The following is an 18641-nucleotide window of genomic DNA, read 5'->3' on the forward strand; positions in this document are numbered from 1 at the left end:
TCTCCCTTTAACCATCTTTGTTCCAGTGTTACAATTTCTCTAGTCTAGTAAATAAAGAGAAAATGTTTCTAATGGCTGAAGGGTCGATAACCAGAGGGCACAGATTTAAGGTGATTGGCAAAAGAACCAGAGGCGACATGAGGAAAACTTTACGCAATGACTGGTTAGGATTTGCAATGCGCTGCCTGATAGGGTGGTGGACACAGATTCAATAGTAGCCTTCAAAAGGGAATTGGATAAATGCGTGAAGCAGAAAAATTGCAGGGATATGGGGAAAGAGCGGGGGCGTGGGACTAACTGGATTGCTCTTCGAAAGAGCCGGCGCAGACTCGATGGGCCGAATGGCCTCCTTCTGTGCTGTGCTATTCTGATTCTTAACACCAAAATATCTCATCGCTGGAAATATCCTAATTAATCCTCTTGTACCCTCTCTGTGGCTTTAACATTCGTCCTAAAGTAGTGTGCCAAAACATCCAATGATCTGTGTAGGTATTGGTAAAGCCTCTTTACTTTTATACTCCATATCCCTATTTATAAAACCTACAATTCTGTTTTTTCAATTTTATCAACTAGTGTATCTGAACTCCTAAGTTTCTCTGCTCTTCTATTGCTTTTTAAAGTTTTATCATCTTCGAAAAAGCCGGCACTATTCACTGACTGGGAGGCTCTCGCTTCTTAGCAGTCCCGCGGCATCTCGGAGCCCCTCCTCGCGGTGCTCCGGGCTGACGTGGCCTCCAGCAATGGTTTCTCCCGGCAGCTTTTTGCCTAGGCTTTGCTCGGTACCTCCTCATGCCCTTGGCTAAAGCCCAGGAACATTCCGGAAGGACACAAATTATGGACTACCAGATGATTTGAGCGCACTCACTGTTAACACTTTATAAAAAATAAAAAAAAAGGAATACAGCACATTGACCCCCCCCCTTGTGTTCCTTTTGTGCCACCCCATGTCGAGCTGAGCCACACAGAGCAGGGGAGCCACAGGCTCGATTCACTCTCCCGATGGCCGTCCATAAGCACTTTCAATGGAAGGAATGTCTTGCTCTCAGCACAGTCTGTCAACCACGATGAGGGCTGATGTCTTGTACTCTTTTTGGCCTAAACCAACTGTGCTTTTTGTTTAAAGCGGATGACCACCAGGCACTTATTTGGGACATCCAGCAGATGCCACGCGCCATCGAAGACCCCATCCTGGCCTACACAGCGGAAGGAGAAATCAACAATGTCCAGTGGGCATCGACCCAGCCCGACTGGATAGCCATTTGTTATAATAACTGTCTTGAGATCTTGCGGGTGTAGTCCTGTTGACCCACACTAGCCGAGGGAGGGAGATGGGGGCTGTTGTGTGTGTGTGTGTGCGCGGTGTGAATGAGTTAAAGTTAAGGATGTTTGTGCAGATTCTCAGTGTTGTGTTATTGTATACAGAGTGCAATTGGCCCTTTCTGGGTCCAAATTAAACTTTTGTTTGGATTCCTGATCTATCTCCTGATCTAAAAAAAAATGCTTAAACCAGTTAGGAAAGGATGAAGCTTTAATTCAATCAGCTGACCCCATCTCTGGTAATGTCCTACAGCAGCAACCCTTTTTAAAATGTCACTGTAAATAATACCTGACCGTATTTTTATGATTGGGCTAACACAGCCTGGGATAACTCTAGTTTCAGAACAGTCCTGTCGTTCCCTGATCCGCTGTCGTCGGGTGATTTAGTGTACGCCAGTAAGGGACCATGTTACCCTGCAACTGTGAGCTATCCTCCATGCTAGGCGTGTGACAATTCCTTTTCTTTTGATTGCAAGGTAAGGATGTATCTTTTCAGAAATTAATACAGGGGAATACTTTGGCAACTTGCAGCTGTGAAATCAGTTCACGGTGAAGTTTACCGTCTGGAGCGAAGGATCTCTGGAGTGAGGAGAATGCTGAGTGACGCAGTAAGCAATGATCAGTGCCTTTGAGAATGTGCTGGGGTCAGCCCTGGTGTGTAACCCTGACTCCTCCCCAGCATCAGCAACACCATCCCCATTCATCTGCCTTCATGAGCGGTGTGAATATGCGCAGACAGCCTTAACACCAGAGCACCACTCCGCGAGCAAGGGCCTGGCTCGTGAAACGGAATGACAAACCTGCAGAACATGATTATTCTTTGTTCAGTTGTTTTGTGTTTCTCCCGGTCAGGCCCCCGATGCCCAGTTTATGTGGCAGCTCTGCCTCGTGTAATGTACAACGAGATGTTGCTCCAGCCCCTGGAAGCGGGCAGCACCACATTGTAAAGCAATGGGGCAGTAGAGTGGGCACCGTGTAATGGCTGCCGCTGGCACCGCTCACCATTGGGGCTACCATTTTACTTTGGCTGCAGACTGGCAAATGTCCTCAGCCTGGCCACCCTAATTGGGAATTGCAGTTTCCATATCACTGGCCTTCCCAGACCCCCCCAACACCCCGCCGACAAGATAGTAAAGTCATGAATGGACCTCGGAGAGACTGCCCACGTGCAAATCTCTGGGATCTGTTGACTGTCGTCTTCCAATCCGGCCTGTGGTATAAACCGGGTGAATTTGGAGCATGTGATTCCAGTATAACCGGATTGTTGAGTGCAGTTTTATACTGGTGGTGCCACACAAACTGAGTTGTGCTGAAGTGGAGGCTCACGACCCGCGAGAGCCGCGCTCCCCCTTTCCCCTCCCACACGCGCAGCGTTTTACATTGTCTGTTGGGGGTGCGGGAGTGAGTCCAGTTCCCTTTGTATCGATGGTATGCCCTCGGGTAAGGCGGTCAATTGGCAAAAGCCATTCCTTCAGGAAGTGGTATCTTGTGAGGCAACAGGAACTCATTTATGCTTTGTCACCGCATTCAGTCTGCAATTCTCTTTAACCTCACCCCCGGGTCCCATCCTGCCTCCACCCCCCCCCCCCCCATTGAGTAGTGTTTGACAAACACTGAATAATTTTGATTAAGGGAATAGGCAGAAAAGACGCACTGTGACGAAGTACAATTGAATAGCAATAAAATAAAGTCCTGCATGGCTGCAACAAGGCTCAAGTGGCTGTGTTGGGCTATGATTGTGTGCTTTAATTGTCCAGCCCCCCCGCCCCGTGCTCTGTAATCCAGGCTTGTTGTTTTTCCCTCTGTCAAAGATGGTATTGTGTGTGTGTGTGTATTCGAGTTCTTTTTTAAACTGCTTTAGATGATAAAGTGGAAGGTAAGACTAGGGGAGTACCTGACATTCCCAGCCGGTGACTCCCACCACCCCACCTCCTTGTATATTTAATAGTGCACTAATTCAGGGGAAATAATTGGCGAATATAGGATTTTTAGTGGGAGGTGGCATTGCGTGTTCAGTGTGCATCGTGGCAGGAGTGGGTGCAGCCTTGGATGAGTCTGCGACACCATGGGGAATGAGCCACCAGCTTCTAATTCAGGGCACTTGAATCAGACCTGAAGCTGGTTGGAATTGAGGTTGGGTTCTTGCAGTGGGTGCACATCAGTCTTGCTCTGGGTGGGATTGGGGACGCCAGGATTTAAACTGCCTGGGGTTCAGTGCTGGTGGGTACAGGTCTGACACTGAATAGCACTGGGGTACAGTACTAGTGGATACAGGTCGTCACTAACACTGGGGTACAGTACAGGTGGGTACAGGGCTGCCACTATAGCACTTGGGGTACAGTATTGGGTATAGGTCTGTCACTGTTGAGGGGAGCAAGTTAAATTGATAAATTGAAATATTGCAAAGTGTTTTGCACATTGAAATGTGTTGGTTTAAATGTGTGTTTCTTTTGTGTAATACTGTACTATAAATACCTTCCAGAGACGACGCTGATATTTAATGGGTGAGGGTTTCTGCTGCAGCAACCTGGTGTTAATTTTCCAGTTCTGTCATTGAACCTTTCTGCAGCCAACGGCGGTGCCCTCCCCCTCCTAACTGACTTGGAATCCCCCACCCCTGATACTGTTGGCGTGCTTCCACCACCTGGTAGTTTTCTCATTTTTATAACTATTTGCCAGACTCTAGCCCTGTCCCAGTGCCTCGTTACTAGTTACTGCATTCAGTTGAGTTTGCAGCCAGTGGGTGTTCAGGGAGGCCATGTTGGCAAATCGTGCGGTGAGTGTGTTAGGTGTGAAGCACCAGGTATTTTAACAGCTCGTGGGCTAACTGTTAAATCTATACTAAACTTTAGGCACCCGAGCCGCAGCCTACCCTGCATTCTGGGCTGTACATTAATTTCTAACAAACTGTGTGCTGTAGTCTGCATGAGCTGAGCAAAACCAATGATTAGTGCATTTTCATTGCAGGCTTGTTTTAATTTTCAGTGCCTGAATCCTGACTGCAGTAAAATTGTGGCTATCTTTATACTGCTGCAGATTGCCCAGTCAAACCTGTGCAGGGAAGGGCGACTGAATTCTGATTGAACGGGAAACCTGACCCTGTGTTCAATCAGTGGGATGGAATTCTCGCATTACGTTAACAAGTGACCAAACCGAATGGATCCGTTGCCACCTAATGGTGAAAGCTCTGCAGTGCAAATCCATTCCTGCTGAAAGAACACTGGTTAACTTATTAAAGGCCAGGCCCCTTGGTATGCCCTGGGAGTGAATAATACAGTTCCTGTGGTGATGGGCATAACGCCAGCTCCTAGCCCCCAGCATGTGCTGAAATATCCCCAGGCAACTTGGCCCAGTATTTGTTGGGTATATTTGCCCTCACTGACCTGATGGTCTGTCCCTCACTCTGTCCAGTATTGACCCGGACACTCCATGTTCTGAGCGTGGGTGACTGCCAACTGTGAGAAGTGAAAACCTGGGGGATATAATGGATTTTATAAAGGTTTGGTTTTGTGTGTGTATGCAAGTGGGTCTGTTTCATTCATGTCACCCTTTTTAATTGCCTGGTTTGGGCAGAAGGTGCCCACCCTGCGTGATGCACTACCACACTCCTTGAGGTCTTTATCCTCTGTTTCAGCCATTGCAAGTGCTCAGATTATCATATCCCTAGTGATGAGTCTTTCCATTGTAAATATAGTGTCGCCCCTTTACCTGTCTGATTCTGCCTTGCAAATATGTCTTTTTACATCAGCCCTGCAGCATACAACATAAACTCCTAAACTATACCTTCTGCTTGTGGTGCTCGCTAGTGACAAAAAGCTGACTGCTTTGAAAATGTTTTTTTAAAAGAAAAAAATAAAATCCAAGTCCCATTAGTGGCCCAAGTGGGAAACATCACTACTGAAAGAGATCAGGTGGTGTCAGGTGAGATCCCTGGTCTGTGCTGAGTTCACTGACCTCCGTTGGATACTGCGATTGGCTGGAGCACCCCTGGGCTGGGGAAGGGGGCTCGGCCAGGGTGTAGTACTAGATTACAGCTGAGCCATGACCCCTATTGGAGGATCAAACCATCGTAGTTGACTCGGCTCGCAGCTTACCGCCTGGGTTCACATTAAGAATTGGCACTTGGGCTAGATATTGGGTGGGAGGAGGGCCTTGTACCCATGGAACCATAACTCATACTTGGGAAAGTTGTGTCTGTGTGTCTCTAGATTGGACTGTATACCTCCACTATTCTGTTTATATCTAACTCGATCACCTGACACTCCCATTCAGATGCCACTTGGCACCCCCTACACCCATTCGGCATTTTCCTGAACCAGTGACTACATTTCATTGTGTCTCTAGTAGTGAAGCAGTTCACACCCTGTTTAGCACTATAGAATAACGCGCATTAGTTCAGGTGCAGCTGATAACTTCACTACAATCAGTGTCAGCACTGGGCCATCAGTACAGTGCAATGGTGGCAATCTCAAATGTTCATAATATATTGACTTGAACTGTGAATAACACTCAGGGGCATAAGTATAGATTCTGGCTTTGTAAACTTCATGCATGTCTGGAGATGTGTGACACGGGGTGAAGTACTGATGGTTACAGCTCTGTCACTGGTGGCGGAAGGATTGGAGGTGATTCATTGAGAGTATTGCACAGCATTCAAGTGTGCTAGTTTGTATATTTTTGTTAGTATATTGGTACCAATATTTTAAATAAGCCGGTGACAACACTGATATTCTGGGATGGTGGCAGTTCCGATGTAGCCGGGGTTTACTGGTCTAGCTTCTAACATTGTGGGGCCACAGTGCTTTGTATAGCAGGGCTCCTCCCCCTCCCTTTCCTCTCCCAAGTTTCCCATCAAATTTATAACGATGGTTCCTTCCCTGCGGAGGGTGGGTCTCCCCTGCTGGCTCATTGGGTACTGAGCTAGACAAAACTAGGATGCTCCCAGGTTCAGTTGCTGTTGCGCTGACCTCTGGCAGGGGAGCCCGACCAGTTGCCCTCAGCTAGTGTTACCATTGCTACATGGTGTCCAGTGGCATGTGGGTCTCGTGTGGAGTTTGTGCTAAGTTTTCACACTGAGCTGGAGAATTCTTGCAAGGAAACCCGGTCATTCAAATAATGTCCTACAAAATCAGCTTCTTGTTTGAACTCGAATTCTTCTTGTTTGAGCCCTGCATGTGGAAAGTTGACTGTGTTCCTATCTGAATGGCTTGGCTCATTTTAAGCCTTCTGTAATGCTCCTTTGAGAATCACTGAAGGGTGGTTATTGTAACCCTGAGAAGCCTGTTTAAACAGCAGCATCGCTGAGCCCCTGTACAGTATTTTATAACTGACCCATTGCTGTTGGACATGTTGGTTTGATTCACAGGGTTTATTTAGTGTAAGCTATTTCCTACATTGCTGGATAATTGCTCACTCGCCACCTCGATACATGTGTTTGTGCAGCGCTGATTCAGGGTCTAAGCTTTCGCCCTGTTCCTGTGTGTGTTAAATTGTTAATTTGTGCAGCATGTGTTTTGGATGCTGCTAAAGTACCCCGCCGCGTGTCCCCTGTAGCTGGAAGGGTGGACATGTGGTGTGTCTGCGGCCCCTGTGGTTTATATTCCGTTCCTGATTCTGTATGTGTGTGTCAGGCGCAACACGCTAATACTCCATCGTAGTTTCAGGCAGTGGCGCTGTAAGTGTAGTTTATTCAGGATTCGGTAAATGCCAGTGGTGGGCGGCTGACGGTTTCTGTACAATTAGAGTCTGTCCCTCCAGACTGGGCTGTATCTGGAGAGTGTGGGTATTTGCAACTCTTAACTCCAGGGTGCAGGCCTGTCACTGGTGCTGGGCATCAGTCAGGAGTGTCAGACAAGGAATGTATTGGATTAAGTGTGATTTCTCCTCTAGGCTGTTCGTATACATTCATTGTAGTGAAAGTGCTGCTTTTGATGGGTGTCTCTCTCCAGGTGCACAGCAGAAATTCTCATTCGACCGCAGCCAACACCTGGAGGGAAGGTGTCTCATGTAGGTAAATGGCAGTATAAATTCAGTCAGTTATATTCTCACTTGGAGCGTCTGTCGGTGCAATCTGATGATTTTTTGTGCTGGGTCTAGTTACTCGAGCACGAACCGCCCTCTGGTGTCTCACCCAAGTACTCGTCATCTGAGTCCAGGTGGGAAGTGTCAGCAGGCTGTTTGGCCACAGGAGGCATAACAGCTGAGGCTCATCTCATGCAGGCGCTGTCGATAGAAAATCGAGCCAATGCCCCCCGCCACCTCCTCGGGCACTGGACCCCATTGGAGCACTTGCCCTGCTGCCTGGCCCCTGACTTCGATCAGTGGATTGCACGAACTGCACATGTACGTCTCGGCCCTTCACCGGGGGCTTCCTTTACCCACCAGATTAAGGGGAGCGGGAGTGTGTCGATCTGATTTAACTCTTTCTTGCCGGCTCCTGGCATCAAACTTGGCCGTTCTGACCAATTCTTTATTTTGATTGCTTCTCACGTGCTGACGCGCTGTTTAGATATTTGAGTAAACTAGGGAAAAAGTCATTCATTTAATCATTTTAGATGTCTAAATGTTTAGTTTTAATTCACCGCATTTCCTGTTTAAAGAAATGTAGAGCTCTGTAGGGCACCTGGTGTGTGGTACTGAGCTACAAAGAATAAGAAGGTGCCGAGCCCTGCGCCTCCGTTAGCCGATCCCAGGGTGGAGGTGTGAATGCTGCAGTTTGGAAGCGGGGCCCTGCTCATGTCCACCATCCTGTGACCCGTCAGAAACAGTGTGTGTGGATGTCTGGCAGGGACGGGATTGGGCTCTGCTGCCTCCTCCACAGTTGAATAGCTTGCCGGTGCTCACCGTCTGGGCTCGCGGGTGAAGAACGGCCACTTGGGCCAGGCACTGGAAGGGTGTTGCTCCCTGTGGCGCTGTCCTGACATGGGGCAGTGCGGGAACAGTGGGGTGCTGGGGTGAGGAAGGAGGTCATCCCAAGGCTTGAACTGACCAGCAGACACCTCCCCCCCCCCCCCCCCCCCAACCAGCAGATGCAGCTGGGTCCGGAGAGTGACTGCCCGAGATGGCTCTCTGTAAAGTGACCGTGTGCTTAGTCCAGGCACTCGCTGTCAAAGCCCATCATTGAACATACTGGTTTCACTCTGACCGGCCCCACCTTTTATTTTGATGTGTGATGGTTAGTGTATTTGGGCAGTCTGGTCAAGGCTGATGTTTCAGTGACTGATGCCGATATCTTCTGTACTTTAGTAATCTGCTTATGAGTTCTGCATTTGAAAGGTGATGTTTTAGCTATCGCCCACTTATCTTCTGTTCTCTGTGCCATTAGATTCCAGACTTGTTGATTGTGTAGCACAACCTGAGTTTTTTTTTCGCATTGACAGTATTTCTAGGTGTGTGTTCCAGTGAGGTGTATAAAGTATTAGTGCATGCTGCTTGTGAGGGGCAAAGCACAATTCCCAGGGTGGGAGGGGGGTCCTTCAGCTATTAGAGGCTGTCACCATTTATTTTTTTGCCCTGTCCAAATCCAGGTGTATTGGGGGAGGGAGTGGGGGTCATATATTTTCAAAAGGGATTGTGCACCTGTCTGGTTCCTGTACACAGGGCAGCTTCCTTTCTCGGACACGCGGTGGGCTACTTGTGCAGTCGCAGCATTTTATTCGTAACCTCGGCAGTCGAGAGCCAGGCCTTCCACAGTCCAGTAACCAGGCAGCCAACTTCAACCCCAACACCGGGCTGTCCAGCTCCACACCGCAGGTTAACTAAACCCTTTCCTCCTGACACTGTTAGTATAAAATCCCAACCTGCACATTGTCTTTTTTTTTTTAAATTGCTCCAGTCCACACATTCATCCTTCTGAAGGTTTGGTGTAAATGTAACTAAGTGAGCCCCTCCATTTTATTAAACCTGTTGCTTGGCAGCTGGTTGAGTGTAGCTGCCATGTGTATTTCAGTAGTTAGTTCAGATGCTGTACATCAGACTGAAGCAGGGATCTTTGTGTGTGTTTTTTTTAAAATTCCTCACGTTTTGATCTGTTTAAAAAAAAAAAACAATGCGCCCTTGGAATTATGCGAGCTGGACATGTTCGAATGGAATAGTTTTTTTACGAGGAGTTGAGGCGTTTTGTCCGAGCACTGTCGGCTGGAGCCCCGAGCTGTAATTTCAAGGCCACTGCGTTTACTGGTGGAAGGAGCAGCCATCCTACATTGAAGAAACAATTTGTCTTTAATTTAAAAAAGTCTTCAAATTTCCGAATGCCTATTTACCCTGTAAATGGCACTTTTAGTATTTATATTGTGCGATTTTTGTCCAGTTTCTGTTCATTAATGAATGCATAGCTGAGTGCTTTCTTAGAACTGTAGAATGTTTTTGTTTACAATGGAATATATAAGATGTTAACTTTTTCTTAATAAAATTACTGAAGCGTGTCAGTGTTGTCGCATTCTTCCGCCAGTTCTCCTTTGTCTCGCCTGTTGTGTTTTTGTTCCATTTGTGACTCTGCTGTCAGTATTGGAAAATGAGACACATTCTCCTGGTGCATTACCACTCAAGGTTATTTTATAAACTTTGTGCCATCATCCTGGTGAATCTGCACTGGACGCTCGAGATGACGTTGTTCTTCCTATAATGGGACACCCAAAGTTGTACACAGTGCTCTAACCACAGCCGGGTACAGATTTATCCTTTACTCTAGTGAAGGATGTTGGAGCTGAAAAACACTCCATTTCAGGAGCTTGGTGCGTGCATTGAGTACGCCAGCTTGGGTAGATCCCTCTACACTGCCCAGCAAGAAATCGAAAAGAACTTTCATGCTGCTGGACTTTGCCAATCCAGCATAGTTTAAATCTGAGCGTGGGGCCCAGCTCTGCATGACATCCCCACCTGCATTTGTAAACAGTTGGTACAATTCACACTCTTGCTCTGCTCGTTTAAATGATGCACATGTAGGCAAGACCCTCCCACTGTGCTTTACACCAATGAAGTACTTTTTGAAGTGTAGTCACTTAGAAAGTTTGGCAATGCAGCAGCCAATTTGCAAACAGCAATGAGATTAATGACCAGATAATGTGGTTGTGGTGTTGGGTGAGGGACAGATATTGGTCTAGAGATGGGGGTGAACGCGAATAGTGCCGTGGGATTTTTCGTTCACCTGGGAGGGCAGGTGGGTTAACATCTCATCCGAAATACGACACCTCCAACAGTCTCGCAGTTCTGCACTGAATTTACCCACTAAAGCCAGTTGCACTTGCGGGTTGGATTATGCGCCAATAATGACAACATTGCTCAGCCAATCAGATTACTGTTTATTGTATACTCCCAATGCAAATCTGTTTCCATGAGCAATATTGCTTGACCAATCGGAACATTGCCCCCATTTTCCTCTGCAAAATCAGATGTCACTCATCCTTCAGCAAACAGGAAGTCCCAACGGAGCCACCAACTCATGGGGTTGAGGGCAGCAGCAGTCAATCTGAAACCTGCAGGGATTGGGTGCGGGTGAGGGTTCTGGCAGTGAGGGAAGAGTTGGACAGTGCAGGGCGTGCACGTTGTCCACTTCTCACCAGACACTGCTGCGTTGTGCTGGGATGCGATATCAGTCCTCCGAAACCGCTGGAGAAGAGAAATGGGAAAACTCAAGTGTGAATGACTATTCTGCCCTCCTTTGGGTTAAATGTGGGAAGACACACACCAGGCTATAGTCCAACAGCTTTATTTCAAATCACAAGCTTTCGGAGCGCTGCTCCTTCGTCAGGTGGAGCAGCGCTCCGAAAGCTTGTGATTTCAAATAAAGCTGTTGGATTATAGCCTGGTGTGTGACTTCCCACATTTGTCCGCCCCAATCCAACACCGGCATCTCCACATCATGGCTCCTTTGGGTTGGAAGTGTTTATGGAGTGTAAGGTTGAGGGAGGATTTGGAACGTGAATGCTGTGAAGGAGTTCTACATTGTTAGCACTCTGGGCTAAGTTTAACTTTTGTTGATGGTTTAAAACAGACTGTAGCAGATTCACCTCTGATTAGACGATAGTCGAGTCTTTAATGGAAAGGAAACTCAGGCAGGGTGTACAACCGTCGGTCAATCCGCTACAGCCCATTTTACACCATCACTGAAAGCTAAAATTACACTTACCACAGCACAGATGGAGAGGCAAGCTCCCTTTACACTGTCCCATCAAACACTCCCAGGGCAGGTACAACACTGGTTAGATACAGAGTAAAGCTCCCTCTACACTGTCCCATCAAACACTCCTGGGGCAGGTACAGCACGGGTTAGATACAGAGTAAAGCTCCCTCTACACTGTCCCATCAAACACTCCCGGGGCAGGTACAGCACGGGTTAGATACAGAGTAAAGCTCCCTCTACACTGTCCCCATCAAACACTCCCGGGGCAGGTACAGCCCGGGTTAGATACAGAGTAAAGCTCCCTCTGCACTGTCCCATCAAACACTCCCAGGGCAGGTACAACACTGGTTAGATACAGAGTAAAGCTCCCTCTACACTGTCCCCATCAAACACTCCCAGGGCAGGTACAGCACAGGTTAGATAGTAAAGCTCCCTCTACACTGTCCCATCAAACACTCCCAGGGCAGGTACAGCACAGGTTAGATACAGAGTAAAGCTCCCTTTACACTGTCCCATCAAACACTCACAGGGCAGGTACAGCACAGGTTAGATACAGAGTAAAGCTCCCTCTACACTGTCCCATCAAACACTCACAGGGCAGGTACAGCACAGGTTAGATACAGAGTAAAGCTCCCTCTACACTGTCCCATCAAACACTCACAGGGCAGGTACAGCACAGGTTAGATACAGAGTAAAGCTCCCTCTACACTGTCCCATCAAACACTCACAGGGCAGGTACAGCACAGGTTAGATACAGAGTAAAGCTCCCTCTACACTGTCCCATCAAACACTCCCAGGGCAGGTACAGAAGGGGTTAGATACAGAGTAAAGCTCCCTCTACACTGTCCCATCAAACATTCACAGGGCAGGTACAGCACAGGTTAGATACTGAGTAAAGCTCCCTCTACACTGTCCCAATGTACCACCTTCAATTGCTGCATTAGTGTCCAACAATGAATCCATTGAAATTCATTGCCCATCTGTAATCAGACCTTTGCTGCAGATGTGGACGATGTTTTTGAAATATTTGGAGCGTGTTCACAGAATGGCTGCTGTTTTCCTTTCCTGTGGAGGATGATAAATACTTTAAAAATAAAGTGGTGGAAATAAAAATAAGTCGCTCAGGTTTGCTCGAAGTCCTCTTCGTTTTGTCTAATTCCTACACAGCCCAATTTGTTTGAGGGCCTGCAGCAAGTTTAGTAACACAATCGCGCCCGATCTCCCATCCGCGGCAGAGCAGCGCGGGACCCCTGTTCTTGGCCGTGCGGTTAGAAAACGGAGGACAGAGCGAAGTAAAGTTCCTGCTAACTCACGGCGAGCCCCTAACTGCCCGGGAGGACTGGGTCTGACACATGCCTCTTAATGTCTGTATGTGTGCCAGAACTTCCCAAATGTTCTGGGAGCGAGGGAAAGTGAGACGGGCTGAAGCAAGCGGGCGAGGGAGCCGATCTCTGAAGCTGTGTCCCCAGGGGAGGGTGGAGGGTGACTGTTGGATCCGGCGCCACCGTCAGCTGGGCTCCGCTAGACAAGGCTTCCTGGGATTTCACCTGGACTTTCTCCAACTTTGTATAACACGGACTCTGGGGAAAGAAACAGAATTCTATGAGATTTGTGCTAAACCTGTTCAATGGCCTCAATGCAGACCTGAGGGCGACACTAATACACTTTTCTAGTCTTGCTGGGGAGGGTTCCGTGGGGGTGAATTCCCCAATCAATACGAGACCCCCTGATCACATGAGACTCCGCAAGGCAGGGACAGGGGCCTGGGGGTAATGGTTGAGACAGGGCCTGGGGGTAGTGGATGAGGCAGGGCCTGGGGGTAGCGGTTGAGGCAGGGCCTGGGGGTAGTGGTTGAGACAAGGCCTGGGGGTAGTGGTTGAGACAGGGCCTGGGGGTAGTGGTTGAGACAGGGCCTGGGGGTAATGGTTGAGACAGGGCCTGGGGGTAGTGGATGAGGCAGGGCCTGGGGGTAGTGGTTGAGGAAGGGGCTGGGGGTAATGGTTGAGGCAGGGGCTGGTGGTAATGGCTGAGCCTGGGCGTAATGGCTGAGGCAGGGCCTGGGGGTAATGGTTGAGGCAGGGACTAGGAGTAATGGCTGAGGCAACACCTGGGGTAAAGGCTGAGGCAGGGCCTGGGGGTAATGGTTGAGGCTGGGACAGGGCCTGGTGTAAAGGCTGAGGTTGGGACAGGGCCTGGGGTTAATGTTTGAGGCAAGGCCTGGGGTTAATGGCTGAGGCTGGGACAGGGCCTGGGGGTATTGGCTGAGGCAGTGCCTGGGGGTAATGGTTGAGGCTGGGCCTAGGGGTAATCTACTGGAATTTTTTGAGGCTGTAACTGGTAGAATAGATAAGGGAGAACCAGTGGATGTGGTGTATTTGGACTTTCAGAAGGCTTTCGATAAGGTCCCGTATAAGAGATTAGCATGTAAAGTTAAGGCACATGGGATTGGGGGCAAGGTATTGACTTGGATAGAGAACTGGTTGGCAGACAGGAAGCAAAGAGTTGGAATAAACGGGTCTTTTTCAGAGTGGCAGGCAGTGACTAGTGGGGTACCGCAGGGATCGGTCCTTGGACCCCAGCTATTCACAATATATATTAATGATCTAGACAAGGGAACTAGATGTAATATCTGCAAATTTGCAGATGACGCAAAGCTGGGTGGACGTGTGTGCTGTGAGGAGGATGCCAAGAAACTACAGGATGATTTGGACAGGTTGGGTGATTGGGCAGAAACATGGCAGATGCAATATAACGTGGATAAATGTGAGGTTATCCACTTTGGTGGCAAAAACAGGAAGGCAGATTATTATCTGAATGGCAATAGATTGGGAGAAGGGGAAGTGCAATGAGACCTGGGTGTCCTTGTGCACCAGTCGCTGAAGGTAAGCATGCAGGTGCAGCAGGCGGGTAAGAAGGCAAATGGTATGTTGGCCTTCATAGCGAGAGGGTTCGAGTACAGGAACAAGGATGTCTTGCTACAGTTGTACAGGGCCTTGGTGAGACCGCACCTTGAGTATTGTGTGCAGTTTTGGTCGTCTTATCTGAGGAAGGATATTCTTGCCATGGAGGGAGTTCAGCGAAGATTCACCAGACTGATACCTGGGATGGCAGGAATGACGTATGAGGAGAGATTGGGTCGATTAGGCTTATACTCGCTGGAGTTTAGAAGAATGAGAGGGGATCTCATTGAAACTTATAAAATTCTGACAGGACTGGACAGACTAGATGCAGGGAGGATGTTCCCGATGGCCGGGGAGTCCAGAACCAGGGGGTCACAGTCTAAGGATAAGGGGTAAGCCTTTTAGGACAGAAATGAGGAGGAATTTCTTCACCCAGAGAGAGGTGAACCTGTGGAATTCTCTACCACAGAAGGCTGTAGAGGCCAATTCATTAAATATATTCAAGAAGGAGTTGGATATATTTCTTAAGGCTAAAGGGATATGGGGAGAAAGCAGGTACCGGGTACTGACCTTGGATGATCAGCCATAATCGCATTGAATGGCGGAGCAGACTCGAGGGGCCGAATGGCCTACTCCTGCTCCTATCTTCTATGTTTCTATATAATGGCTGAGGCTGGGCCTGGGGGTAATGGTTGAGGCTGGGCCTGGGGGTAATGGCTGCGATTGGCCTGGGGGTAATGGCTGAGTTTGGGACACGGCCTGGTGGTAATGGCTCAGGCAGGGCCTGGGGGTAATGGCTGAGGCTGAGGCAGGGCCTGGGGGTAATGGCTGAGCCTGGGGGTAATGGCTGAGGCAGGGGCTGGTGGTAATGGCTGAGGCAGAGCCTGGAGTTAATGGTTGAGGCAAGGCCTGGGGGTAATGGCTGAGGCAGGGCCTGGGGGTAATGGCTGAGGCCAGGGGTAATGGCTGAGGCAGGGCCTGGGGGTAATGGTTGAAGCAGAGCTTGGGGGTAATGGCTGAGGCAGGGCCTGGGGGTAATGGCTGAGGCAGGGCCTGGGGGTAATGGCTGAGGCTGGGATGGGCCTGGGTTAATGGCTGAGAAAGGGCCCGGGGCTAATGTTTGATGCTGGGACAGGGCCTGGGGGTAATGCCTGAGGCTGGGCCTGGGGATAATGGTTGAGGCAGGGCCTGGGGGTAATGGTTGAGGCAGGGCCTGGGGGTAATGGTTGAGGCAGGGCCTGGGGGTAATGGTTGAGGCAGGGCCTGGGGGTAATGGTTGAGGCAGGGCCTGGGGGTAATGGCTGCGACAGGGCCTGGGGGTAATGGTTGAGGCAGGGCCTGGGTATAATGGCTGAGGCAGGGCCTGGGGTAATGGTTGAGGCTGGGCCTGGGGGTAATGGCTGCGACAGGGCCTGGGGTAATGGTTGAGGCTGGGACAGGGACTCACTTTCTTTGTACACTTTTGTTTAGTGTTATAAAAATATCAGAGATCAGAAAAGACTGTTTGACTGACAGTCAAGAATCATCCTATTGGGTAATGAAGAGTGTGTTCGTTGAGCAATTGGCCGTGGGGAGGCCGGGCGCCGTGGTGATGGGCGTGTCAGGTGACTAATGGTGGGAGCTTGGGGGCGGGGCCATTGGGGGTGGGAAGTCAGGTGATGGTACCTCCCAGAACACATCCAATCAGAGTTGGCGACCCCAGCGATTGGCCAATTGTGGATGGGGATAATTGTCATGGCTGCTTTACAATCAAGTTGTACAAGCTGATTGGTGGCTGCAACCCATGTGGCATTAACGGTCATGTGGTTACCATTGCCCAATGACGGGGAGTGGAGATGAGACTTACCTCCCGAGGAGAAGCTCGGAGCGGAGACGCCGGTTGAGCAGAGGACGACACGTTGGATTCTGCTGATAGTGGGGAGTACATGTCGACGGGGTGGGATGCTGGTGAGAGAGCGCTGTAGGCGGGAGGCACGGGCACCGGCACTGCCTGTCTCTGCAGGAGCTGCAGGATGATGTTGATATCGGCCGTCATCCTGGTCTCCAGCCTGTGGGAGGGTTGGAGATGTGCGGTTAGCTGGGGTTTCCCAGGCTCGTGGCCTGCACAGGGAGATTTGATTCCTCAAAAAATTTTGGCTTCACTGATGGTATTGCCCAGTTTCTGAGAGGCCAAGACACATAGGGTGGCAGTCAGCGGGCATGCCCAAGAAGCCCCAGTGCCGCACACTGCCCAGGACTCAGCTGTCATGTTATCCCACCTGGGACGCTTCCAGTCAACAGATGGGGGCAGTTTCCATCCATCCAGTCAGTCTGGGCTGGACTTCAACACGGGTCCCAGGGATAAAAGGAGAGCTACAGCCGACTGCATCACCCCCTCGCCCCCCGCCCCCAGCCCAGTCCCTGCCCCCCGCCCACTGCACTGCCCTACCACTGCCCCCACCACTGCCCCCGCCCGCCGCCCACTGCCCCCACCTCTGCCCACTGCCCCCGCCCACTGCCATTGCCCACTGCCCCTGCCCCCCGCCCACTGTCCCCCCACCCCCTGGGGGGCTGGTAATGGGCTCATTGGGAACCTGTGTGATTTCAATTCTGATGTAGTTGCAGAACGTGAAGACAAAGAGCGGAAAGTATGTTCAGCAGACGGGAGGCCAGGGCTCTAATGGAGACACTGGTTAAAAATTAAATCTGGCTCGGGCGTACTCCCCATCTAGATCCACACTCCTGCACGGGGTGAAATCAAATGTGGACGATCATGGTCTCCCCCCACTCCCCTCGGGATTGACATCTCCCACCTGTGCTGTCCAGGTGCATCTCAGATTTGACCTTTTCTTTTGCTTTCTCTGACTGGAGACTGAGAGCAAACAAAGAAAGTGATGGCAGTGTCACTATCCCAGCATTCATAGTATGAGTGAATGTTCCCTATTAAAACTACATGACCTTTAGTTTTCTCCATTCACCTCTTGAAAGGGCAACCCAGGGTCTCCTTATAATTTCATTCGAAAAGGCATTGTCTGGTAGCTCGGGTTATGATTTCACTCACTCGTTGCTAGGGATACGGTTTTATGAACTCATTGCTAGGGTTACGGTTCCATTAGATCATTTCCAGGGTTACGGTTCGATTAACACGTTGCTGGGGTTACGGTTTCACTCACCCGCTGCTGGGTATACAGTCGCCACCCCGCTGTATTCATATACCAGCTGGTGAGGGCCGCCAGGCTATTTCAATATAGATGGGTGTAGGTGGAGCTCGATCCTATCCTCATCCATTGCCCAAACCGCATACACTTAGCAGCAGGGGCGTTGGGGCGCAATCAGGAGCGGGAACCCTGACTGTTGTTCCCTTCCCCAGCCTGGGCACTGAGGCCGATGGTAGTCCTACTGCTTCCCTGGCTGCTGACAGCTACCTCAGCACAACGCTGGGCCTTCTGATCTGTACGCCTTTTCTTAATTAAACGATAAAGAGCGTGAGAGTCTGTGCGTGAGCAGGAGTGTCAGCACGCACGCGAGAGTATGTGAGCATGAGTGTGACAGTATGTGTGTCAGGGGTGCGAGAGTATTTAAGTGTTTAAATGTGTGAGCACAGGTGTGAGATATGTGCCTCAGCCTGAATGTAAGAGTATATATGAGCACGAGAGTTAGCACGTGTGCGAGTACGGGGATGTATGTGAGTAAGTGAGTGGGTGTGAGTACGAGTGTGAGTACGGGGATGTATGTGAGTAAGTGACTGAGTGCGGGTGTGAGTACGAGTGTGAGTACAGGGATGTATGTGAGTAAGTGAGTGGGTGCGGGTGTGAGTACGAGTGTGAGTACAGGGATGTATGTGAGTAAGTGAGTGGGTGCGGGTGTGAGTACGAGTGTGAGTACGGGGATGTATGTGAGTAAGTGAGTGGGTGCGGGTGTGAGTACGAGTGTGAGTACGGGGATGTATGTGAGTGAGTGCGGGTGTGAGTACGAGTGTGAGTACAGGGATGTATGTGAGTAAGTGACTGAGTGCGGGTGTGAATACGAGTGTGAGTACGGGGATGTATGTGAGTAAGTGAGTGGGTGCGGGTGTGAGTACGAGTGCGAGTGCAGGTATGAGTGTGAGTACGTGTGTGAGTATGAGTGTGAGCACGTGAATGAGTGTTAATACGCGTGTGAGTGTGAGTATGAGTCTGTGCACGTGTGGTTGAGCACATGTGTGGTGTCTTGTCTTCCCCAGCTTCACAAGGATATGAGCAGGCAGTGAAAGTGTGGTATCACTCGTGTAAGAACCGGTACAGATCGCACAGTACGGTGCAAACATAACGTGGAATTATCACCAC

General features: G+C 49.8%; 2 protein-coding genes across 2 annotated transcripts in view; one reads left to right on the forward strand and one right to left on the reverse strand.

Moving 5' to 3' along the window:
* Positions 1 to 9740, forward strand: part of dcaf7 (ddb1 and cul4 associated factor 7) — a 45896-nt gene extending 36156 nt beyond the window's left edge. Inside the window, exon 6 of the mRNA XM_085966642.1 lies at positions 1124 to 9740. Within this exon, the coding sequence (XP_085822768.1) occupies positions 1124 to 1296 (173 nt within the window). The 3' untranslated portion in view covers positions 1297 to 9740. The remainder of the gene's footprint in view (positions 1 to 1123) is intronic.
* A 1371-nt stretch (positions 9741 to 11111) lies between these two features.
* Positions 11112 to 18641, reverse strand: part of kcnh6a (potassium voltage-gated channel, subfamily H (eag-related), member 6a) — a 400900-nt gene continuing 393370 nt past the window's right edge. Inside the window, 2 exon segments of the mRNA XM_085966026.1 lie at positions 11112 to 13017; positions 16184 to 16385. Coding sequence (XP_085822152.1) covers positions 12760 to 13017; positions 16184 to 16385 — 460 coding nt within the window. The 3' untranslated portion in view covers positions 11112 to 12759.

This window comes from Somniosus microcephalus, chromosome 24 (genome assembly GCF_052327205.1).
Source record: "Somniosus microcephalus isolate GS21.2 chromosome 24, FLI_Smic_1.0, whole genome shotgun sequence".
NCBI lineage: Eukaryota > Metazoa > Chordata > Chondrichthyes > Squaliformes > Somniosidae > Somniosus > Somniosus microcephalus.